At 36.5% G+C, this 26,968-nt stretch overlaps 1 protein-coding gene across 1 annotated transcript in view; it reads left to right on the forward strand.

The window, feature by feature from the left end:
- The window catches only part of HPSE2 (heparanase 2 (inactive)), a 141,789-nt gene that overhangs the window by 16,071 nt on the left and 98,750 nt on the right, over positions 1 to 26,968 (forward strand). Inside the window, exon 3 of the mRNA XM_070945185.1 lies at positions 4,147 to 4,308. Coding sequence (XP_070801286.1) covers positions 4,147 to 4,308 — 162 coding nt within the window. The remainder of the gene's footprint in view (positions 1 to 4,146; positions 4,309 to 26,968) is intronic.

The following is a 26,968-nucleotide window of genomic DNA, read 5'->3' on the forward strand; positions in this document are numbered from 1 at the left end:
GCAGAAAATTGTTTATATCACTGCTGAAAATGGACAAAATTTCCAGAGTTTCACTGCGAAGGTCTCAAATGCCAAAGTAATATGAGAAGCTTTGAACAGAATGCCTTACTGTTTTTTCTTATTCTGGCCTTAGAGTTGTACTAGGTAGCCTTTCACTTTTCCAGTTTACGAAGGCTGGGTTTGCATCCTGCAATTAGCCGCAGCTCATCTACCTGCCACATGGGTGTGCTCCCTTCATATTCATCTATGAATCTGCAGTACAAATAGCTTCAGAAGGATGATTGTGCATAGTCTTCCTGACTATTCAAAAGTATAGTAACCAATCCAACAGCAGTGTTCTACAGTCTGGTCTATAGAAGTAAATCCATATTATTTTTCTCAAATTGTTGCATAAGAGGATAATGAGTTCAGGATATTGTGTATGCATTCTAGAGGAGAATGAAAGTATCCATTTTTGGTTTTAAAGGCAAAACTATTGTCTGACACATCCAAACCTGGAAAAGAAATGTTTGGTTTAATTATTGAGAACAAACAAGAACCAAGTTGTGTTTCTGAAATCATTGCTTAAAAGAATGATGTTTTCAAATTTCAGAATCATAAAAATTCAAGAAAAGGGAAGAAAATTTTTTATGTACCACATAAATATGATGCATAGCCTAACCCAAAGCACGATGCATAGAATAACCCAAATATAACCCATATTCCAGAAGAGAGAAGTTCCCTGAGGATGGGCTCCAGCATGAGTCCAAAAACTCAGAAGACTAAACTTCTGATCCTGATGACTGACCCAGATTGGACCTTGCAGCATTATCCTGGGGACACGTATATTTGCCTTCATTTGTGAAGAAAAAATAGACTCAAAGATTTGTATCTTGTTCACAAAGCACCAGAATTAACCTTCAAATGTTGAATTGCAACATGCAGCAGCTCCAGTCAGCAGAGGCATAATGAAAGAGGATGAGAGTTGTAGTTATACAGTTTAAGAAAGCTGTAGTTTGTTCATACTGTAATCCCAAAACATAGTAATCCATGACATATTAACTATTAACTATGATTTATTGATTATGCAAAGACTTTACTAAATCATAATCTGCTATTCACATATTGGATAGATTTATACAACAATCTAAACAAAATGTATATTGGTGTTTATTTTGAGGATTACATGTAACCCTGTAATTAGTTGATAGAGTGAAATTTGACTACCTGATTATTATATCATACTACTGCTATTTCTTCACCATGGGCATTTTATCATGAGTATTTAAAATATTGTTTTTAGAAGAAAGTATAAGCTAAATTCATTTAGCTATACTAGCTTTTTCTGAGCTATTGTCCATCAGATCTGCTGGACTGTAACTTCCATCATCCTTGATAATAGGTATCTAATATATCTGGAGGACAACAGGTTTGCCAAACATGTCTTAGATATTACTCCCATTGGATTGATAATTATCTTTCTCAAACATTTTGGTTGGGTCAAAAATAACTCTAAGGTTATACTGTGAAGAGAGGCATATGGAAATCTCTTCTCATTTGTGCATGATTTGTAGTTCTATTAAAATATGAATGCTTTCTTGTACATATTTTTGTCCATGTGTACAACATTTAAAATAGGGATAGGCAACACAGAATTGGATATGAGAAAACACACATATTAATTTGCTTTCCATTTCTAAATCACATGTTTTTTCTTCTCTTCCTTCTCTTAGCTTTATGTGGAAGTAGAATAATGCACATGTGGGGAAGTTTTGAAGGGAAGGGAAAAGTAGAAATGATATATTCACAACTATTGGGAAGTATGATGTCTTTGAGCATAGGATGAGGTCAAGCATAATTATTTGCATAGCTCTTTCTGATTTTTCTTATGCCAGCACAAATCCCCATGTGACTTTAGGGCATGTTCACAAATCATCAGTTGTTAAGAAAGAGTTATCTATTGTCCAAACTAAGGAACTTACTATAAATTATATATTTTTACTATATGAATAAAGGCCTTGGTCCAGTGCTCCAAAAAGGCAGCTCCTGAAGTTCCCTGTCAGATCAAGATTATGAAGTTGCTTGGAAGATTGGCTGAGGAAAGAAGAAAGAGATGGAAACATTTAATTACAACATATTCCAGTTCCAAATGACAATATGAGCATGAATTGATGCAGTTATGAGTTTTAGATGAAGGGCCTCAGTTTCTGTTAAATGCTGTTCAAAAACTATGGTAGTCTTTCACTTACAACAGTTCATTTAGTGACCATTCAAAGTTACAATGGCACTGAAAAAAGTGACTTATGACCATTTTTCACATTTATGACCATTGCAGTATCCCCATAGTCACATAATCAAAATTCAGATGTTTGGCAATTGGCATGTATTTATGACATTTGCAATGTCCCAGGGTTATGTAATCCTCTTTTGCAACTCTCTGATAAGCAAAGTCAATGGGGAAGCCAGACTCACTTAACAACCATATTATTAAAGTAACAACTGCAGTGATTCACTTAACAGCTGTAGCAAGAAAGATTATAAAATGGGGCAAAATTAATTTAACAAATGTCTTGCTTAGCAACAGAAATTTTGGGCTCAATTGTGGCCATAGGTCAAGGACTACATATAGCAACATGCTGGCAAAACTTTCCATTTTTCACCCCATAGAAAGAAGAAAATAATCTTAAACAAAGATGCTGCTTTGTATGTTGACACAATAAGATTGAAGAAGAAAGATAGTTTAAGGGCCATTATCACCATGATGCGGGCTTGAACTTAAATTCTTCTCTGATCAAATTTGCTTCTAGTCTACTGATTTGGTAAAACAAGACCAGCAAATAAGGAGGCTCTGCTTGTGAAATGCTATGGTTACCTTTGTTTTTCAGACCTGAATTAGGCACTCTTTGAGACTGGCTTTCAGATTACTGGGAAAACCTCCAAATGTTGGAATCCATTTAACCCATAATGGATTTTGCCAGATCAATTTAAAGCAGGGGACCCCAACCTATTTGACTCCATGCATCAGTGGCAGCAAGATTTCATTTAAATGGATGAAGCATTACAGTACAGCAAATTAAAATATTCTTTCACTGGCTTCTAAAACATATTATTTCAATGTGTATTGATTAGATTTATATTCCATTCTTCATCCAAAAGTGAACAATAGCATATCTAACACTCCATTCCTCCTGGTTTTTCTTTCAGTCCTGAGGGATAGTTTGGGCTGACAGATGGTAACTGGCCCAATATCAGCTACTGAGTTTGCATGATTTAGAATAAAATTGAACTTGCCCTCCCAGTCCCAATCCAAGATCTTTATAGAATAGAATTCTTTACTGGCCAAGTGTGATTGGACACCCAAGGAAGTTGTCTTCGATGCATAAGCTCTCAATGTACATAAAAAATACAATCATCAAGAATCATAAGATACAACACTTAGTGATAGTCATAGGATATTAAATAAGCAATCAAAATCATACTAAATAAAACAATATACGGTAATCGTAAAGATACAAGTAACAAGGTTATAGTCATAAGTAGTAGGAGATAGGTAATAGGAAGGATGAGAAGAATAATAGTAATACAGTCTCAGTAAATAGTTTGACAGTGTTGTGGGAATTAATTGTTTAGCAGAGTGATGGCATGTGGGAAAAAACTGTCCTTGTGTCTAGTTGTTCTGGTGTGCAATGCTCTATAACGTCGTTTCAAACTTCAATACTTTAACAGAGGGACCTTTTGAGATGCAGTCATTGGTATATAGAGAGAAGTGGAGAAGTGGATAATCTACAAGTTCATGTCTTGAATATTTTTAAAACCTATTTTGTGACTTATGTTTCTTGCTTTTATAGTTATGCAACAATAGGTCACTGGAAAATTTAACAGGACAGAGTACAGATGTGGAACAGATCATATTAAGAGTTGTTTTAGGCAAACTTTTCATAAGAAAAAAGTCAAGAGTGGCAAGTGGCCAGGTTGTCTTTCATGGAAATAAGTCTAAATAGGCTTAATACAAAAGATTACTTGGAAAGAAACTCAGATGTGCAAGGTGCTATAAGACTAAATTATCCACAGTAATAATATTATCTGGTTTTAGAGTAAATCTTGGCTCCTTTGGTAAGTTTGGAAGTTGACTGTGTGACATATTTTTTCTTTTCACTTGTGCTGCAGACATTATTCGCAGTGATATTGCATTGGATAAACAAAAAGGCTGTAAGATTGCCCAGCATCCTGACATCATGTTGGAATTACAAAGAGAAAAGGCAGCTCAGATGCACCTGGTTCTTCTCAAGGAGCAATTCTCTAACACCTACACAAATCTCACACTTACAGGTAAGGCTGCAAGCTAAGGATCATTATTCCATAGAAACTGTAGTATAATATAAGTGTTCATGTTTCATGACAAAAAGAGAAATAAAATTGTTAATGAAAGCCTATTGATGACAGACTGACATGTAATATCAGAGAACTAGGCTAGATTGGAAAGCTGAAAACTGCTCCAGAAGAAGGCAGTGGCGAACCATTTCTGTTCTGCTGCCAAGAAAACTGAGTGGATCCATCCATAAAGTTAGCAGTAGTTAAGTTTGACTTGAAAGAGAATTTATAGCTTTGGGGCCATGGGAAGATTCTGTATAGATAGCACAAAGCCATCTGGAACGTTGTACACATTAAAATATGGTCTTGAGTTTGCCTCCTTACTTTGCTGGAAACTTGAATATTTCTAAGAGAATATATCCAATATAGTAGAAAATTGATATTAGAAAAGGACATATAAGGAGGCAAATTCTCCTATCTGGAGAAACTCATACATTAGTCATAATAGGCTTGGATGCCTAACAATTTCTCCTGGCATTGTAACAGGAAGATTTGAACTTTGGCTATCACTTGAGTTCCCTTAGTGGAGCCATGATAGGAAGACTTGTTGATCATTATTTAAATATGAAAGCAAAGTATAATTGCACCAGAAATTCAGTTTTATGTTCATATTAAACTTACATATTTTTGGAACTATTATTTATTTTATTAAGTTTCTATGGTGCCTGTCTTGCCAAGGTGACTCTAGTCAGTTTATGGTCATTCAATAAAAATATATAAAACATTAAAACAATATATAAAGACCATGAATTTAAAATTCAGTTAAAATTCAATTGACCAACCTGGAGAGGAAGGAAGCAAAATGCGCCTGGCAAGAAGGTAGAGTCTGTCTAATCCAACTTTAACCAACTCCAGAACACCACTTCCTCATTGGGGCCCCAAGCCAGTTGGCAGAGCCAGCCTTTTCAGAAGGCCTGAAAGGTATATGGACTTCATCTTGGGGGAGCAGGATGTTCCAGGGAGTGGGTGCCCTGGCAGAAAAGGCTCTTCTCCTGCCAGCTGAAATTCCTTTACTGACTGGAAGCTCAGCATGTTTCTTCTGCCAGCCTGGGACAGACTAATTCTCTTGCAATGAGGTGGCTCCTTAGATAACCTAGACCCATCCCATGAAGGGCTATAAAGGTGATAACCAACACATCGAACTTGACCAGGAAGAAAACTGGCAGCCAGTACAGCTCGCAGAACAATGGTGTAATGTGAGCCACCCTAGAAGCCTCCAAAACTGATGATGCAGCTGCATTCTGTATCAGTTGAAGCTTCTGGATATTCTTCAAGGATAGCCAATGTAGAGCACATTGAATAGTCCAGCAGTGAGATGACCGGCGGTTGGAATGGCTGAGCAGAGGGACTCCCGATCCAGGAAAGAGTGCAACTAGTGCACAACATAAAGTTGCACAGAGTCTCCTAGCCATGACTGTCACTTGCTCATCGATTAGGATTCACGAGTCCAGGAGAACCCTCAAGTTATGCACTGGGTCTGCCTGGGTAGTGCAACACCATCCAGAATTAAAGATGTTAAGGTCCTGGAACCTGGGATGCACCCAAACTCACTCAATCTTACCATGGTTCATCCAAAGTCTGATGTCCCACATCCAGACCTCCACAGCCTCTAGGCACCATGAGAGGGCAGTGACAGCATCACAACAGAATGGGACAACTCACCACAGCCAACTCACTGCAGCCAAATCATCATGGCCAGCTCACCGCATGACAACTCATCATGACCAACTCGCCGCGGGACAACTCGCTACAGGACAATTCAACAAATAAAAAAAGATAAATTAATTTCAATAGAACCATGTTCGATAATAATAAAATTAAGTCAATTCAGAAATACAAGAGTTACAATAATTTCAACAAAAATGTGGTCACCAATAATAAAAGTAACTAAATGAAACAATTAATACAGCCTTGAATTGTCCTGTGGTGAGTTGGCCATGGTAAATTGTCCTAGACCTGCATCACCTGGCTCAAGTGATATATTCCAAACACATTTTGGATTTCTATTTTAAAAACCCTTTAATCAATGTTCTGCATTTTGAAGAATTATCCCTTATTTCACATATTTAGATTTAACACAAAAATACATACCTTATTTATTTTCAATGTTGGCTTATTTTCAGAATACAATCTTGGGATAAGTAGATTAGATAACTTATAAATCTAGATGCAGTTAAAACATTTTATCTTATTAATAAATAGAACATTTTTACAGTCACTTGTAAGATGGTAAAAACTTTTGAGATCTGTGTGTGAAGGATAGAGTGACTTTGATTTTCAGTTAATAATCTCTGATATAAATTATTATTTTTAAAAATAATAATTATAGCTATTTTTCAGCATAGTTTTCATGAGAGAGATATCACTGAAATTGCTTCTCTAAAGGGTTAATCATTATTTCTTTTTTTAAAGGGACCGATTGCAGAGACAGAGGATGATTGGTACAATGAAATTTATAGACATTTACATGTGCCTTTGCCTACACAAAGTGAATCAAGGCGGTTTGTAGCATTTTGGCAGTACTGAAAATAGCAGTGCAGAAGGTTTTTTAATTTTTTGTTTTTAAATAAAAGATTCGTCCTCTCTCCCTGCTCTCGTTTGCTTCAACGAAAGAGATGCAGAAATTACTAAATTTGGTGTCCTTGAAGCTAAAGGAGCATGTGCACTTTGTGTGAACCCAGTAAATATTAACGAGCAAATATAAAAGAGATAATGGCCCAGATGGAGCAGAGTGGCTGTTTCTATTATGGGTGTTGTTTGAATTATCCATTAAATCCATGGAATGACTGACAGGCTGTGAAAGAAAGATGCAAGGTGCTTGTAAACTGGATATGTTCTGCCCTGTCAGTGACAGAAGAGAAGGGAAGGATCCAGTTTTCCTATCTCTGGCAAGTGAGTGATACTGAAAAGCCTACCAAGCTGTATCCAGGGCTGTTGTCATTTAGTGGAAGGAATGTTGCATGGATGCTGAATTGTGGTGACATGTACTTTATTCTGATAAACATGGCATCCTACCATGTGGAGAGAAAACAGAAACCACCTGAGGCTAAAGTCTCATATCAGTTTTCTGAGGAAGAGATATAGCTGTGATAGAGGCCTAGACTTGCACCTGGCAGATGTTAGGGCAGGATCTCTTTGAGTCATTTCTCATTCTCATTAGCAAAATCCTCTTGACTGTTTAACTGTACTTGAGCCCTTGGAATCTCCCCTGTCAATTTGCTTATTCTCCAGTAAATAAACTGACCCTCAAAGAGAGAGTTTTTCCCTCCTACACTGTTCTCCAAAGCAGTTTCAAAGAGGCCTAGAACATTGTTCACATTTTTCCTTGGACCTGTTGCCCAAAAGCACCTGGTTATTGGAGTGTCTTGGCCTGTTACACTATGTTAATGGACAAAATGGGAAGTAAAATATAACTTACCCAAAGTTGGGAAATTATATCCCAACTCCTTGAATGGGGCATACATATATAGTCTGATAATGATTAGGAAGTTTAATCTCTGATTTCACAAAAGTATCTGAGCCTTAGTTTCTCAGAAAGTAAAGCATAATATTTATTTCTAACTAGTCAGAGCCATGTAAATATTTCTCTTTCTGATGATGGATTCTATGTATTGGTTGTGTGATGAATTTGAGAGAACTATGCACAAAGACAAATACACCCGAACAAAAACACAAAGGCAACAAAGCAAAACAAAACAAAGAAGGCAAGATAACAATGGTAGATTTTTTTTTCCCTTAAAAGAAGAGGTGGGCAGTGGAGTCCAGGCTTTTTCTTTGCCAAATAAATAAATAGACAAGAAAATAAGAGGGAGAAGGAGGAGATAAGTGGGCTCTAAATTGTTTATGATGATACCTATGTTAAAGAGCAATTCCTGAGTGAAAATTAATTCTCAGGGTATTTCAAGAGTATTAAAATTAGCAATGTTTACCTAATTGTTCCTATATATGGTCTTTCTATAGATCTTTCTCTCTCCCTCTCTCCCTCTCTATCCATCCATCATCTATCTTTATTGTTTGTAATAAAACAATCTTTAATTTTTTTTAAAAATTAAAAAAAAATAAAACTGAAGGAGAAGAGAAAAAATATTTTATATACATACATACATACATACATACATACATACATACATACATATATATATATATATATATATATATATATATATATATATATATAATTTGATTTATATGCCGTCCTTCTCCGGAGACTCAGGGCGGCTTACAATGCGCTAAGCAATAGCCTTCATTCTTTTTGTATATTTATACAAAGTCAGCTTATTGCCCCCACAACTGGGTCCTCAATTTACCTACCTTAGAAAGGATGGAAGGCTGAGTCAATCTTGAGCCTTGGTGAGATTCGAACCTGCAGTAATTGCAGGCAGCTGTTCTTAATAACAGGGTGCTTTAGACCACTGTACTACCAAGGCTCTTATTTATTACATTATTATATTATTTATTATATTATTATATTTATTAATAGTCACCGATTTACTAATGTGTTTTGTACTATAATATGAACAATGCAAGATATTATTGTAAGATATAACAGATCTCTGCTATACTAACACATATTGCTGCATCCTTTGATTAATAGAAAGTATTGGCTTTCTAGTAACAAACAGAACACACATTTCAAATAAACATTCCTTGACATTTCAAATAATTCCACTTTTCCAATTTATTAATATAATTCTTTATGCCATTACCTATGATTGATACAATTACAGTTCCTGATAAAGTCATATTCCGCATCTAATCCAAATATAATTCAATATTACATTAACATATTTAGTATTTAAAGATTTTTAAATATATATTAATACACTATCCCAAACAGCTACTAAATGATCACAAGCCGATATTGTATGGGATTAGTAGCAAATAAAATGATATCTATCCTTTCACCTTTGTTCATATTTTAACACATGAAAAATCATTCCTTTCTGCCCTCTTTTGTAAAATAGGAAGATGGAATTATGACAACTGAATTCTAATAGTACATCTGAAGAGTACCAGTTTTTGAAAAACAAAACTTGAATTAGAACTAACTTGAAGTCCTTTGAAATTACCACATTACTAAGGATTGTTGGAAAAATGCAGCCAAGAATGATATCAGCTGGCACTTTTCCTAATCATGGAAAAGAGTCACTTTGTGGCTTCCAAATTTTGGTTGGTTAAAAACCCTATTATGTATCATTTATCTATTAATAATTTGTAATTTTGGATGCTGTTGTTTTTTATGTCTAGCTATTTATCTATGGTGTGTTCTAGCTTTCTAAAATTTGCAAACCTTGTGGAGCTAAATTGACTGTTTACAGACATGGAGATTCATGAAATTAAGCAGAAAACATGACAAACAAAGGAAAGATGTGCCTTCAAAAGAAGTTTCTTTAAAGGCCCAGATTAGGGAGTAATAGAAAATAGTAATAGATAGGAAAACCAGCATACTGTAGAAAAGGCAAAGTCTTAAATCCAAGTATGTCCTTCCCCAATTCCTTCTGCAATGCTCTCATATCAGCCATCCTGCTGGCTGATAAATTACTGAAAGGAGACAGCAGGAAAGCAGAGAAGTAAACCAGAGGTGGGTTTCAGCAGGTTCTGACTAGTTCTGGAGAACCGGTAGCGGAAATTTTGAGTAGTTTGCAGAACTGGAAAATACCACCTCTGATTGGCCCCGCCCCCATCTATTCTCTGCTTCCTGAGTCCCAGCTGATCGGGAGGAAATGGGAATTTTGCAGTAACCTTCCCCTGGAGGGGGAGGGAATGGAGATTTTACATTATTCTTTCCCTGCCATGCCCACCAAGCACACCCAGTAAGCCATGCCATGCCCACCAAGCCATACCCACAGAACTGGTAGTAAAAAATTTTGAATCCCACCATTGAAGTAAACCAATGTTTTTTACTATATTGAGTGGCACACTTAGGGACCAGGAGTTATTTGACAATGACTCAGACAGATGTAGTAGAGATAAAACTGTGATTGACAGTGACATTGTTTTCTGCTGACTGAAAGCAGATAATATCTTAACTCAGCAATAGGAAAATCCTTAAAGCCTTGCCAAAGTTTCTATTCAAAAGAAGTCAGTTTTAATTGGAGGCACTTTCCTGTAAAATTTCCATTTGTTTCTCTCTCTAATCTGTCACAAAGCAGATTAATATTCACAAACTGCTAAAAATAGGCAAGGAACATCATGAGTCAGTCAGTTATCCCTCCATTTTATGAATAATTAGTTAGTAATTGCTATTGATTTAGGTTTGCCTCTTGGCAACTGCATGAACACTTCATCTTGATTTGTCTCTACTGTAGTAATAACTTTAACTTTCCCAAGAACATTCCAATAATCTCTTTTCCCCATCCATCTACCTTATTGGTTATGTTTTCCTGTCTTGCTCCCTCAAACTTGCCAAGCATAATATTTTCTTCTAGTCCATCATCTGATCAGAACACATGCCCAAAGCATACGAGTTGTTGTTCAGTGCCTCAAAAGAGCAGTTAGCCTTTATTTGGACTAGGACTGATTGATTAGTTCTTGCAGTCTGTGATATTCTTAGCGTCTCTAAATCTGTAATTTGAACTCTTTTCTTATTTTCTCAGTGCACAACTGTCACAGGTACAGTATTCATTACTACTGGGAAGACCATTATTTTAACTAATATTGATATTTGTTATCATTGAAATATAATTTTCATGATTTTATCTAAATGTGTTATTCTACCCTATGAAGAAGACAAAATCCACTACCTTCAGATTTTCACCTAAAACAGGGCTGTCAAACTCGCAGCCCATGGGCCAGATACATCATGCGCTGGCCACACAGCGACGAGGAAAAAAGGTTGCGATACGTCATATGACGACACTGTGACAACGCGAATTTGACACCCCGGACCTAAAAGGTTGTGGGTTTTTTTGAAAAAGGGATTTAAACAGTGTTTCATTTGCTGAACTTTCACAATTCTTGAAGTAACAAAAACCTCCTCAACCATAGACTATTTAAAAGGAAAAGAAAATGAATTCCTAGCCCCTGCCTTTTATGTTTGTAATTCATGTGTGGCATTTGTCTGGCCATTTGCGCATGGGTAAATTGTTAAGAAGGAAGCCATTTGCCAGTGAAGACATTATTCTTTTGCTAGCCATGAGTTGCCAACTAAAAGATTGCATGGTGGTATTTTTTCAATTAGGCAGACACTTTTTATGTTCATGCTAAATGTAGTTATAGATTGCCATCTAGAACTTGGGAGGAGGGACATTGAGTTTGCTGCATGCTGTTTAGTTAAGGGTATGCAAACAAGCTTAAGCAAGCTTAAGAAACTAGTGTTCTGAAAGTGAACCTGACTATAAGGAGTGAAGGGGATTTGCGGATACAATTGCCCTTGGCACAGTTAGCTGCAGTAGATGCTGACCAAGATCTTGTTTGCACTGAGCAACCAAAGCAAAACAGACTGGTCACCAAATCTAGTGTCGGAGGGCGGGGGGAGGGGATGAAGCTTTACTGTGATAAACTGATTCAGAGTCAGAAAAATATCAGCTCAGCTATAGCTGAAGTTATGGTGATGTCTGGAGCTGACCGAGGAACAGCACAGAACATGTCTAAGGAGATTCTAATGCATTCTAGTCTCCTTTAGTAAGCTTTTTTGACTTTATTTAAATCAACCGGCATATTGTTATGAAGTGAGACAAATTGTATAGTTAAGCTTTGTGACATATAATAGTACTGGCTTTCAATAAGGTATATGTGTGATTGTTCTACAAGCACATTAAATTATCTTGTTTAAAAGTTGTTTGAAATGTAAGGAAACATAATGATTCATATACTCATTTCCTGTTTGCCAGGGACCAGCCCCAATGTCAGTCTTTGCAAAATACCAGACTAACAGCAATATTGAAGGAGCTGCTAGTCAGTAGGATATAATTCTATAGTTTTCTCCTAATATTTTGATTTTTTGTCTTTGATAAAGATACATCTTCTAGTCTGTTAATATAGCTATTATGATATCATAATTCATATTTGAATATGCATCACTGTATCATTCAGTATTTAAAATACTAATATTGGACAATATTTTGTAGCTCAGAGTTGAAATGCGGGGTCCTTGATGCTAGTCACTAGCACTGATGATGTTAGCTAGTTTGGGTAATGAAACGTGCAAGAAAGCAACCAAGCTTAGAGAGTACCAAAGCCCCCTCAGTATTTAAAGTCTCCAAGGAATGTCCAAACTGCATAAACAGTGCAAATATTATGTTTGAATTTGCCATAGATAGGACAAAGATTCTCTGTGGTGATTATTCTGGGAAAATGCATGTATAGAATTGGTTGTATGTGCAAATTAGTCTTATAGCTTTGTTAGCTTCTAAACAAAGTTTATTGGGGAAGAAAAAGTACATATACTAAATCCCTAAGCCTCCACTTCAATAATGTCAGTATTGGAAAATATATTTTCCTGAAGCTTTTTTGAGCGTGGAGTGGTTGGGAGGGAACTGATATCAGGCAACAGTGTACTTGAAAGACAAATGGGGAAACAAAGCAACTTCATCATACTTTCATAAGATTGGATAACATTAATATTGTGGGCATCCATGGCTAGTAGGAATAAACAAGATCTTGCCTTGTTGTGGAAGAACATGTGCACTTTCTCCTACCTACTCTTGGCTACTAAAAGATAATGGTTCCCACTTGAGAAATTTAAGGGATTCCATTGCTATGGTAAACGAGAAATAAAATAGACATATCTAGGAAGGATGGGAACCACTTGTTTAGGATTCCTAAATTAAATTCATCTTCATTCATTTTGAATTGTCTTATGTAATTTTCATGGTTATATAACAAAATATTTTTTACTCCATTACAGATAGTCCTCAACTTACAACTAAAATTGAACCCAAAATTTATATTGTTAAATGAGAATTTATTAAGTGAGTTTTGTCCCATTTTATGACATTTCTTGCCACAGTTGTTAAATGAATCACTGCAGTTGATAAATTAGTAAGCCATTAATCTGGCTTTCCCATTGACTTTGCTTGTCAGAAGGTTGCAAAAAATGATCACATGACCCCGGGACACTGCAATAGCCATAGGTATGAGTCAGTTGTCAAGCGTCTGAATTTTGATCACATGATCATGGGGATGCTGCAAAGATTGTAACTGTGAAAAATGGTCGTAAGTCACTTTTTTCAGTGCCATTGTAACTTTGAACAGTAACTAAATGAACTTACGTTTTAAGTTGAGGACTACCTGTATATGCAGTGCTGATGGGAGAAGATGGAGAAATCATACTACACCTGGTAAAATTTCCTCTCTTCTAACATTCTTAAAAGCATTTTTCCTTCTATTATCTGGGCTTAATAATCTTAAGCACTTTTAAGAGAGAGTTTGTAGTGGAAAAAATTACTCTATTTGACAGTGCCAAGGTGAAGTGCTATAAACATTTTAGTGCATGTTTTAGAGTTAAAATAAAAGCAAATTTTCTATTCTGTTATTTTTAATCACTATTCTAAAGAAAAATGAACATTGGAATAGTTCGATTGTTTGACATTTTGATGAATAAAAAGTCATTTTATATGACCATTTCACACTGGCATGATAGAAGCAGAATTATACAACTAGGAGGAGAAGGATTACATTCTAAAAAGGGATTTTATCTGTTACAAATGAAGCAAACATTATAGATGCAGTTTTAAATGATACACAGCATTAAAGGCCTGCTGCTTGGAGTGAAATGGCACAAAACAGTGAGACAAGAATGGTCAACATAAACTCCACAGTTATGTTTACACAATATTCTTAACCAAATCAGTTACAAACCTAGTGGGTTATGGGAGCGACGTGGCGCTCCCATGTGACCCCCCTCCTGCGCGAGCTGCACTGGCTCCCGGTGGTCTTCCGGGTGCTCTTCAAGGTTTTGGTTACCACCTTTAGAGCACTCCATGGCCTAGGACCGGGGTATCTACGAGACCGCCTTCTGCCACCAGTAGCCTCTCACCGACCAGTACGCTCCCATAGAGAGAGGCTTTTTAGGGTGCCGTCCGTCAAACAGTGTCAACTGGCAGCCCCCAGAGGAAGAGCCTTCTCTGTGGGAGCACCTGCCATCTGGAACGAGCTCCCCCTGGAGATACGGAGGATTACAGACCTGCGCGCTTTCCGCCGTGCCCTCAAAACATTCCTATTCCAGCAGGCTGGCCTGGCCTAACCTCTTTTTTAAACTGTTTTTAAATTTTTTAAAATTTAAATTTGTCTTATAAATTTGGGGTGTTTTAAATTTTGTTTTTTGGGCCAAATTATTTAATTGTATTTTAATGGTTTTTTAACATTTGTATTATATGTATTTTATCTTTTGGCTGTTCACCGCCCTGAGTCCTTCAGGAGTAGGGTGGTATACAAATTTAATAAATAATAATAATAATAATAATAATAATAATAATAATAATAATAATAATAATAATGGCTGCATTTATTAGATAATTTTTCTCCTGTAGCTTACTATATAATCTCAGGCCATTTGGTTTATGATTTCAGGGCAGAAAATGAGTTATTTCTGTAAACAGCTAAATCATGTTATGTTACATAAGTCATTCTTTCTAGGTTCCAAGCTACAATATTAGCTTGGATTGTATATGGGAAAAAAAGTGGGATAAAAATCTAAAAACAAACAAGCAAACAAAACCACAATTTATCTGACTATTTTATAAACTCCATTAGTCTTGTTAGGTTCAGCTTGCAGCTTACTCCTAACTTGTTGGTCAGGCAATATATCTGTTTCTTTAAGAAACAACTGAGCCACGTAATCAGGGTTTGCTGAACCCTGTAATTAGGCTACAGTGCATAAATAAGCAGCACAGAGAAGCGTTCGTTCTTCCTGCTTCTTCCTGCTTCTTCCGGATTGATACCTGATTGTATCCTGTTGCTTACTGCGTATGGTACTGTATACCAAGAGTTACTAAAGTCTGTTTGCTTTGGTAAGGGAAGATACTTACTGGACTGATATTACTGTTTATGACCTTGGACTGTTTTACTTACACCGAGACTGTTTGTTATCTATAAAGTATTATTCTCACACAAGCTGGACGTTTATCTCCTTCCCTGTGTGTTTCTGCTCTGCGCGTTGCACAAGCAACAAATACTTTTTACACACACCCTAACATTGGTTATGGTCCCAGAACGTTCCAGGGCTCTTTAATTTGTTTTTGTGGAAGTGAGAAGTGCAGGCAGTGGGTGTAGTAGTCAAGATGATGGCTTTTGAGCAAGGTACGGTTGGATGGTACAAACTATGTTACCTGGTCCACAAAATGCTGTCTACTTTTGCGAAAAGAAGGACTGTGGGACATGGTTAATAATCCACCGGACATAACTGCATTGAATGCTGCTGACGAAGAAGATGTCAAAAAGATAGCGAAGTTTCACAGGGACAACGAGCGTGCTTTATGCATCATTGGCCTGACACTGGGAGACCAGCAACTTGTCCATTTCCGGGGCGAAGAGTCTGCTGCGAGGTGTTGGTCAAAGCTAAAGAAGCTCTACGTTCGTGACTCTGTGGGTGTCCATATCTACTTGACACAGAAACTATTTCGCTTACATCTTCAGAAAGGAGGAGACATGATGGCTCACCTGCAAACCGCTGCAATGGGTTTAAAACAACTAAACCTTTGGAGGTAGTCTTTTTAGACTTAATAGGGCCAAAGAAACCCAGTTTAGGGGGAGCATGCTATATTTTGAGTATAGTTGATCACTTTACTAGATATGGTTTTTGCTACCTTATGAAGTCCAAAAGTGATACGTTTCAATGTATCACAAATTGGCTTCGTTTTGTAGAAAGGAAGCAGAAGTTTAAGGTGAAATGCATTGTTACTGACAATGGAACTGAGTTTACTAACCATCAGTTTGCTAAGTTTTTGAAGGATGCTGGGATACAGCATAAACGTTCTGCCCCTTTTCGGCCAGAACATAATGCATATATTGAACGAAGAGGCCAGACCCTACAAGCTATGACTAGGACTATGCTGGCTGATGCTTGTTTACCTGATAAATTATGGGGAGAAGCAATACTATGTGCCAATCATATTTTAAATAATGTGGTGCACTCCTCTACAGGAAAAATTCCTTTTACTTTATGGCACGGCAGGAAGCCTGATTTAAGTTATATACATACTTTTGGTGCACCAGCCTGGGTGCATATACCAGTTAGTCAGAGAAGGAAGGACCAACAGAGAGCAAAGAGAATGATTTTTGTTGGCTATGAGGCTAACCATAGGTCCTATAGGTTCTGGGAAAACGGAACAACAAAAGTTTTGTGTAGCACTAATGCTAAATTCCTAGAACATGAAGGCTGGGACAGGTTAGAAAAAGCAGACTATGGTTTTACAGATGTGGATGTTAGGATAGACCATATTCCTGATGATAGTTCATCTGAGATGGATGATAAACCATCTATTAAGGTTGAAGAACAGGAACAGGAATTAGGGTTAGGGAGGATGAACCCAATATACCTGATGTTAGTCCTGTTATGCCTAGACGATCTTCCAGGGACCGGCATCCACCAGATCGCTATAAAGCCACAGTGGTTTGCCAAGTAGATATCGAACCATCCAGTTATCATGATATACAATTATATCCAGAAAAGGAGCAAAAAGCTTGGCAAGAGGCAATGGATAGAGAAATTGATTCTTTGAAGAGGCTTGGTGTCTATGAAGTTGTAAGAATACCACCAAATGAGAAACTTATAGGCTGTAGGTGGGTCTATAAGGTAAAGAAAAGTGTAGATGGGGTAGTAACCCATAAAGCTCGGCTTGTTGCACAAGGGTTCTCACAGACAGATAGAGACTATGATGAGGTTTTTGCTCCAAGTTTACGAGCAAGCACTTTGAGAACGATGCTTGTTTGGGCAGCTAGAAATAAATGCTCTATTACTCATATAGATGTCGAGACAGCTTATTTGAACGCTCCGTTGAGGCATACAATATATATGAAGAAACCTCCTGGTTATGATACACAGGATAGAACTGAGTGTTGGAGGCTACAAAAAAGCCTATATGGTTTAAGGCAATCAGGTTACGAGTGGAACCAATGTATAGTGCAGGAATTACATAACATTGGGTTCTATGAGGGCGTAGCAGATAAATGTCTGTTTAAAAAAGAACAGGATGGATGTGTTTCATTCTTGTTACTCTTTACAGACGACGTTGCCATAATTACCAGAACTGATGCTGAGGCCAGAGAGATTATCGGTCAGTTGCAAACAAAATTTAAACTTAGAAATCTAGGACATATACGGCATTATCTAGGGCTGGATATCCTAAAAACATCTAGAGGATTTAAAATATCACAATCTAATAAGATCTGCAAATTGTTGAAAAAATATGGGATGGAATTATGTAAACCTGCCAAGACTCCTATGGCACAGGGATTCCAGCAGGATAGTTTGCAGAGTCCACAGTTCAGTAAAGAACTGTATCAATCATTAATAGGCAGTTTGTCGTATTTGAGCAACTGGACACGGCCTGATATAGCTTTTAGTGTTAATCAACTAGCACAATATAGTTCAGAGCCTACTGATAGGCATTGGCAGGCTGCTAAACGTGTTCTTAGGTATCTTAAAAGAACATTGCATTTTGCTATGTATTTAGAACCAAATGCCAATATGATATTAAAGGCATATGCTGATGCCAGTTTTGCCAGAAAATCTACGTCTGGAATAGCAATCATGTTGGATAACTGCCTGATTGGATGGAAATCAATTCGCCAGAAACACATCAGTTTGTCTACCATGGAAGCGGAGTTTTCTTGTCTATCACTTACATGTACTGAACTGATTTATTATAAACAGTTGATGGAAGATATTGGATTCAAAATGGATTATCCTATTACGGTTTATGAGGATAACCAGGCAGCCATTAAAATGGCAACGAATCTTGTTGTAAAGACAAGGACTAAATACACTGATATACGTTATCTGAATGTTCGGCAATGTGTTAAGGATAACATGATTATATTGGAATATTGCGCATCAGAGGACAATATTGCCGACAACTTTACCAAAGCGCAAGGTGCCATTAAACACACCAATTGTTGTGAAAGATTTGGATTAAGAATCTGAAATGTAACTGATACCACTGTACAATGTATGATTTGGATGTGTATTTTTGTTTCTGTATCTATTGTGTATATTGTCCTGCCCAATGGGGAGAATGTTAGGTTCAGCTTGCAGCTTACTCCTAACTTGTTGGTCAGGCAATATATCTGTTTCTTTAAGAAACAACTGAGCCACGTAATCAGGGTTTGCTGAACCCTGTAATTAGGCTACAGTGCATAAATAAGCAGCACAGAGAAGCGTTCGTTCTTCCTGCTTCTTCCTGCTTCTTCCGGATTGATACCTGATTGTATCCTGTTGCTTACTGCGTATGGTACTGTATACCAAGAGTTACTAAAGTCTGTTTGCTTTGGTAAGGGAAGATACTTACTGGACTGATATTACTGTTTATGACCTTGGACTGTTTTACTTACACCGAGACTGTTTGTTATCTATAAAGTATTATTCTCACACAAGCTGGACGTTTATCTCCTTCCCTGTGTGTTTCTGCTCTGCGCGTTGCACAAGCAACAAATACTTTTTACACACACCCTAACAAGTCTGAGAATCACAAAGGAAATGTAAGATGCTTTGAGTACATTATACTAGAAAAATGTCATTTCTATTTAGTTTTATATAAATAAACAAAATGAATTTTGTTTTCTATTTCCTATGATACAGTTTGGATACTGAATTCAGAAATCATGAATAATACAGCCTTGATATACTACTACTCATAGAGTTTTCAGTCTTGAAATTTAACACATTGTGTCTCTGCTCAATTTAGTGCCATCCAGATATGCTAGAGGGCCATGCTGGCTGAAGATGATGAGAATTCTAGCACATGTGGACAGTGCTGCATTAGAGGAAGTTGACACTGAGGATATCACCCAGCAGGCAATCTTGAAAGATAGGGTTTTGTTAAAAGAAGGGAATAGTGAGCTGCTGTGGAAGTTATACATATATGTGATGCTAAAGATCCTGGGAAGAAAGTTAGAAGGAATGTTGTGGTCAAGTTGCTGATAGGGTCATTGCTCATTCTTTCATCTGTACCTTGAGGGACATGTTCCTGATGACAGATCAATTCTTTATTGCTGGAATAAGATTCCTCTGCAATTTAGAAGCAGCAGCAAAGGAAGACAGAACAGTGGGTGAGTGTACATCTGGATTATTATTTAAGTGGCCCCAAGGGTTGCTCTGATCAGTAGGGGCATGGCCTGCTGTTAGGAATACAATCTGATGCTAGTGCTTAGTTTAACCAAACCACTTCCCCTGTTGATTGCTTGCCTGCAATTCCTCCTGCACTCCTACCACAGTCAATTGAAAACAAGATCCTGATTTAGTGATTGTTAAGGGACAGAGCTTATTTTATTGATATTCCCCCTTTTATCCTTAATTTGGTCAGGATAATAAATAGAATTTCTAGGCAGCTGTGATTCTCTCTGCCCTAAGATTTCAAAGAAATAAACACTACTACATAAGTATAGATTGGACATGTCTTAGAAATCCAGCACATACTTAGAATATACTTGAGTCCTGGTATTATGCTTGTAATGATGAAGGTATGATTATCTATCTATAGCTTGTATTATTCTGAAGTTCTTGAGAAGTGGACAGTACAGAGGCTTGGTCATAAGACTAAACTGTAAGGCAGGCTTCAGTGTAAATAACAAAGAACCTTGTGGCAGACTAGCTTTGTTGAATTTTCAAATGTATTGAGACTGCAATTCCCAAAAGTTGCCAGCACTTCTAGAGGATAATAAACTAGAGAAGCTCTATCTTATGGCATAAGCTCTGGCATAAGCTCATAGTTATACTATAAATATTCTTGGCTGTTTTTTGTTAAAAAAGGATAACATAGCTTCCCTTCTGGGTGTTATTATTATGGCATATGAATTGGGACAGAGTAAAACACTTTGCATACTATTTTTAGATAAATGTGGACTGATATTCAAATTAGTATATGTGTATATGTTTGTGGTGCCGTGTTTCCCCCAAAATAAGACCTTGTCTTATATTTTTTTGAATCCCAAAATAAACGCTTGGCCTTATTTTCAGGGAGGTCTTATTATTTTGGGGTGCCTGGAGCAAGACGGGGCTCCTCTTGCTGTCTTACCTGATTTCCAGTTCTGTCTCCCTAACCCTAACCAGAGGAAATGGCGGGGACCGGCTTTGCATGCGTTTAAATATTTTCAGGGAGGGCTTATTTTCGTGGAGGACTTATTTTAGTGCATGCGCTCAAAAGCCAATTGGGCTTATTATCAGGGGATGTCTTATTTTTGAGGAAACGGGGTATTTCATATACATTTTGGACTTGGATTCTAAATTATATGATCACAACTGTCATATATAGGTAGTCCTCAAATTATGATCCAATTGAGCTCAACATTTGTATTGTTAAGTGAGATGAAGTGATTTTTACCTTTCTTGCCAGAGTTGTTAAGTGAATTGCTGCAGTTGTTAATAACATGTTAAGTGAATCTGGCTTTTTCATTGACTTTACCTGTCAAGACCGCAAAAGGATCACATGACTCCGGACACTGCAGCTGTCATAAATATGAACGAGTTGCCAAGCATCCCAAGTTTTGATCATGTGATCATGGCGATGCTGCAATTGTTGTAAGTATGAAAAATGGTCATAAGTCACTTTTTTCAGTGATGTAACTTCAAATGGTCACTAAACGAACTGTTGTAAGTAGAGGACTACCGGTATTCTAGAACTGCATGGAATGTACTTCTACTAATGAACTGTACAAGCTTTAACAGATATTCACATTCACTAGAAATATATTTAAATAAAACTGAAATGAAATGGATTTGATAAATAGATCAGTTTTATTCCTCTCAGCATTTGGTGGGTTCTTATGTCATGACTTGCACGTTCCGAATTTTTCAGACAAAAATGGGGAAAAACATTTTAGAAATGAAATGTGAACTTGCTGGCAAGGAAGCAAGAACAGCAGATTTGAGGAAACATATTCCATTAAATAAATAGAGCGGGCACTGGAGCTGGATTTGCCTCAATTGCTCCTTTTCTTCATTCTGCTGGACCCTTCTAAAACTGGATTACCTGAGGAAGTTTCTTTAAGGGACTCCAGATGGTGCCTGCAATGCTACCTCCAGCTGTGGCCAATCACTCCTAGCCAGGCAATCTGCCCTTTCTGCTGAGGCCTGCAGCAGCCACACTGCCCATTCGTCACGCTTCTCCAATTGCAGTGCTCTGGATAGCTTCTTTTGGTCTTGACTGTCTCTTCCTCCCTTGTTTTATCATCCACCCCCTCCATGAGCTAATGTAGTAACATCTTTTCATTGGCTATAAATTAGTGACAAGCTATAGATAAAATATGGCTTACAGAGGAATATTTGGAAACATCTGGTTTTTAGCCCTCAGATTCAATCTTCACTTGTCTTGTATGACAATGTCACTATTTGTGCACGTGTTTAAAAAAAAAGTTGATACCTCTGAGCCAGCCCAACTGGAAGACGCAACTGGCAAGCAGAAAGGAGGTGGAAACAGAATAAAAAGTTTTCATGTGGATGTAGAAAGGTTATTTTGAAATGCAGAACAAAGAAATTGTACAAGTTCACTAGCCCAAGATATTGGGTGGTCTAAGCTATCTTTCCTCCATATATTTGGTGAAGAAATAGTTAATGGGACATATCTAAAGCATCACTGATATCTAGTGAGAAATTAATATATATAGATAAATCATTTTTTAAAAAAATTTCCCATTCTCTAGCTCTAGTTCTCTAGCAATATTCAAGAATGGGGAATCAGTTGCAGAATTTTGAGTGCTGCAGTATATTACAATATTTGTTTTTAGAACAGAGGAGTTATCTTAGTGAGCTTGGTGAGAGAGACAGAACTGAGAAACATAGAGTAGGATCAGTAATGTTTTTAGGTTGTGGGCATTGTTATATGTTTTCAACAAAATTATGGGTGCCAGTTTTTAAAAAAATAAAAATTGAAAACATTTTTAAAAGATTACAAAAGATAAAAGCTCATGTAATCTCAGCTGAGAATAAGCATTTTATGATATGTAGATATGAGATTTTGAGCATTTAAAAAATATTTTAAAAATGAATTTTATATTTTTTGGATTTGTCAAATCCTGAAATAAATTCCTATAATGATTCACTTCTTTTTTATTTAAATTTTTAATTGATTCATTTATATATTCAATTTGAAGACCGCTCCTCTTCTAGAAAACAATTCCATAATGATAAATGCTAATATCATGAACACAATATAACCACAATTGAGCCCAAAATTTCCGTTGCTAAGTGAGTTTTACCCAATTTTACAACCTTTCTTGCCACAGATATTAAGTGAATCACTGCAGTTGTTAAGTTCGTAACATGGTTGTTAACTGAATCTGGGTTCCCCATTGACTTTGCTTGTCAGAAGGTTGCAAAAAGTTGATCACCCAGGACACTGCAACTGTCATAAATACATGCCAGTTGCCAAGCATCTGAATTTTGATCATGTGACCATGGGGATGCGGCAACAATAGTAAGTGGGGAAAATGGTAATAAGTCACATTTTTCAGTGCTGTTGTAACTAAACAAATGGTTGTAACTGAGGACTACCTGTATAGTAAGGTAGGTAACTGCCTTTTTCTTTCTTCCTTACATCATAACTAGCTAGTTAGCTAGCTAGCTGACCAGTCAATTTGCCAGTTAGCTTGGTGGAGCAATTATAAAGAATAATTATAAACAGTGAATTCTAGTATTCCCTTGGACACAAAAGCTCACTAGATGACTTTGGGTCAATTACTATCTCTCAGTACTAGACTCAAATATATATAAAAAAAACTCCTCTACCAACCTGCATACACACATCTATGACAAAATGGATGTTGAGTTTTGAACTTGGGCATCTGCACTAATAGAAAGTTTTACTAGAATGAGAAAACATGTAACATGATCCCAGAATGCAAGCTCTACCATATATGTACTTGCATATAACTTCACAACATGAGTATATTATAACAAAAGAATGGTGTTTGTATCATGACATTTCAACACGTTTTATCATTTACCTAATGTGAACACCTGTGGTTTGAACCTTGTGATGTGAATAATATTGACATTATACCAGTGTTTTTCACTATTGGAAAAGTTTTTGACTACATCAGCCTATTTATTCATTTATTCTCCATATATTTAATAGCTGTGGACAGCTCTTTCTGTGTCTGTGAAATGCCCAGTTTATTTATTTATTTTCCTATTATGATTTATAGATCACTTAGTTTTGTTTTTCCATTTAGTGTTGGGCATGTGTAGAAAGTAGCTATCTTTACCATGTAGAACAATATGCCTTGAAACTGGCATTTAAAAATTATTGGTCTCAGACAGTGGTGGGATTCAAGTAATTTAACAACCGATTCTCTGCCCTAATAATTTCTTCCAACAACCAGTTTGCCAAACTGCTCAGAAAGTTAACAACAGGTTCTCCTGAAGTAGTGCGAACTGGTTGAATCCCACCACTGGTCTCAGAGTATCCAATCTTAGAACAGTAGTGAAACAAAAACACATGAACTTTAGCTTGTATATCCTAAGTGAGAATAGAATAGTGTATGGAATATAATATTTCAATCCTATGTATCTCTATTATTAGCATATTTTGTGAGAAACCTATGTGAAATATTTCTCCACAATTTGTATTAATTTGTATACTTTGTACATGACCCTCAAGGTACTATAAAAACTGTCCCCTTTTTTAACATCTTCCCCCTCCCCAATTGATTTTTCTTTTCACTGTTATAATTGTCTATTTTATCATCATCTTCTTTTCAGGCATTATTAGCTGATGAGAATGATCTGTGGTTTTTTTCCTGGAAGGTTCACTCCCTCCTTCTTAATAATAGCTGTTCAGGATTAAGCTATATTCCACTGCCACTTGAAACATAATTCCACCTATCATCTATTGATACACTTATATGTTCTAAATAGAAATTAAAATAATTATAAAGTAATTATAGATTTTCTAGTATTTTTAAATATACGTATACCTCTTAAATTAATTCTTTTCAATGCACATAATATGCTTGTTCTTTTAGGAAAAGATACAACCTTTGGCTGTAATAATACTGTAATAATAACAGTAAGTTACATACATATATTTATAAATAATAAATAAATATATATGTATATGCAGCCTGGCTCCCAGCAATTGTAGGCAGGTAATATTAAACTTGATTCTGAAATTTGTACTTAGCAAAGAATGGCTTGTGGAATGAAAAAGCTAACTACAATTTGGCATGTATTCAAGAATCACTAAGGAAAGCTGCAGCTGACATCATGGTCACATTTTACTTCCTTTTAAAAAGTTGTTTCTCCCACTGTTGGCTGTAGTATATGGAAATGCTAGATGATTTAATTGCATGATCACATCTAGGAGTGTTTAGTCTTAGTATCCAGCAGTTCATTTATGCTTCTTCTGGCTCTGAATTCCCAAGTCCAGGGCTTTTGCAGAAAAAAAAGCCTCCATTTGATGGAATGCCATGGACACAAGCTTTAAAAATAAGCCTCCTGAGCCATTTTGGAGGTGTCTGGCAGCAGGACAAGTCATTAGTCAATCCTGAAATAATCATCAAGCACAGACATAGCTTATTTTATATACTGTTAAACACTTCCCCATATTCTACCATTGATTGGAGCCTTGAATTCTTTCCAAGTGTTTAACCTATAAAGATATTTGAGAACCCCAGGACATAGTAGCTTTCCAAACAATGATAGATTTACTAGAATTTTCACAAATGAAAAACCACAGTTCCCTAAAGTTACAAAGAAGCAGCTGTCACACACCAGGTACCCTGTATGAGAAAACACTTTTTGAAAGCTTTGAGCATTTCCTACTATCTGTAAGCATCTACATTTGTAGGAGAAAAATGCTCTTACCTTCTTACATTTTGTAGAAGAAAATGTTTTTCCTTCTTTCTTTCAGGTATAGTAGCCTGGGGTAATTAGCAGCACCTATTTGGAAATTTCTTCTCATGTTTCCACTTGACAGTCACAAATGCTTGTTAATTTTTTCTCTATAACTCTCAAGTGTCATTGCATGAATCCTGTGATTTTGTAAAATTAGTTGTAAACATTTTTTTTTAAATCATGCTTTCAATGTAATATTTTGGATATGGTGATAATTATAAGTTATACTGATTTCTTTGGAGGTTTCCTTCCAAACATATCTGGAAATTAAAGATCAAGGAAATTCTGAGGTTATTATTTTTTTTCAGAAAGCAGTTAACTTTATATATCTAATATGAAGATAATATTCAAATTAATTTATGAGTCAATTCACTAAAGTAAATGTTTTACTGTAAGATTATTCCTGTTTACAGCAGAAGAAACTGACAGTGCCCTAGTTTCAGACTGTTTCATTCTTCAGATCCTATTTCTGATATACTTTTAATGTACAACATGGCCAGATAGGAACTGATATGATGTAAGGCCATAACTTGGCTTGAGACCAATCTCTTTCACCCATACTACCTAATATGGAAGTGAGGTGAATTTGGCTATGGATCTTCTCTAATGTTTATATGTTATTACTTCCTTCTTTAAGTCAGGGTTGTCAGCTAGACTTTTGCATATGTTGGGAGGCTTTCCTTTTTTCCTGTTAGCGTAGCACTCCTGATAAACAAAGCTTCTTGGGAATTTTGTGTGATCACACTTATGGTGAAATTGAGAGAGAAACTGTAAATTCAAATCCAAATCCAAGGCTGTCCAAGCTGGATTTATATCTAGAACTACTGTCATTCATAATAGACGTGTGTTTTGTTTATTCCTTGCTCTTAGGCAATTCTCCAGTTTTCCTTTTCTTTGACCTCTTGTTTATTTCTGTCTGCTGCTTATCTTGGGAGTCCATAAAGTCTATATTCAATACCCTGCCAAAAAAGATTCTGGTAGTCAGTTCTGCTTCATAAATTACTTTTACCAACAAAGAACGTGCTCTAAAGTTTGGAATAGGCCTGCAATATAGGAAATATGGACAATCTGTTCAAGTGTTCAGCCTTTTGAATGACCTTTAGTGTTCCTGGCAAGGATTTTCCTACAAATCATTTCATTAGGAACTCTATCCTGAAGGAAAGAATAGCGGCCATTAAGTACACAATGCATTAAGTACAGCAAACGCTTAGGCTGTTACCATTACATTGTTTCACTGTGGCTTATTTTATTCTGGTCTGATTCTTGCTCTGAAAAACTTAACAGTATTTTTTTTAGATGTTTCTGAGGAAACTAGTGGTGAAATACCTGCATAGTTTTGCTCAGAGTTGTGTAATTCTTTGGTAGTTATTTTTTTAAAAAGATTTTCTGGTTTTCCTCCATTCTCCATAGCGGTGGGGACAGCAACCAGGAATGGGTTAACTCCTTCTGTCAGCTGATAGGACTGAGTCTGCAAGTTGTGAAAACCACACCTCTTCCCCAGCTTTTAGACTCAGACTAGCTTGGACAAGATGTGATCCTTTGAGTTTAACTATTCCTGACTGCTTAGGAAATTCTGGACATACTTATCTTAAAACTTCAGGATGGTTCCCAGCTCTGCTGGTTGAG

Source organism: Pituophis catenifer, unplaced genomic scaffold (genome assembly GCF_029215685.1).
Source record: "Pituophis catenifer annectens isolate HBS135680 unplaced genomic scaffold, rPitCat1.0.hap2 SCAF_6, whole genome shotgun sequence".
NCBI lineage: Eukaryota > Metazoa > Chordata > Lepidosauria > Squamata > Colubridae > Pituophis > Pituophis catenifer.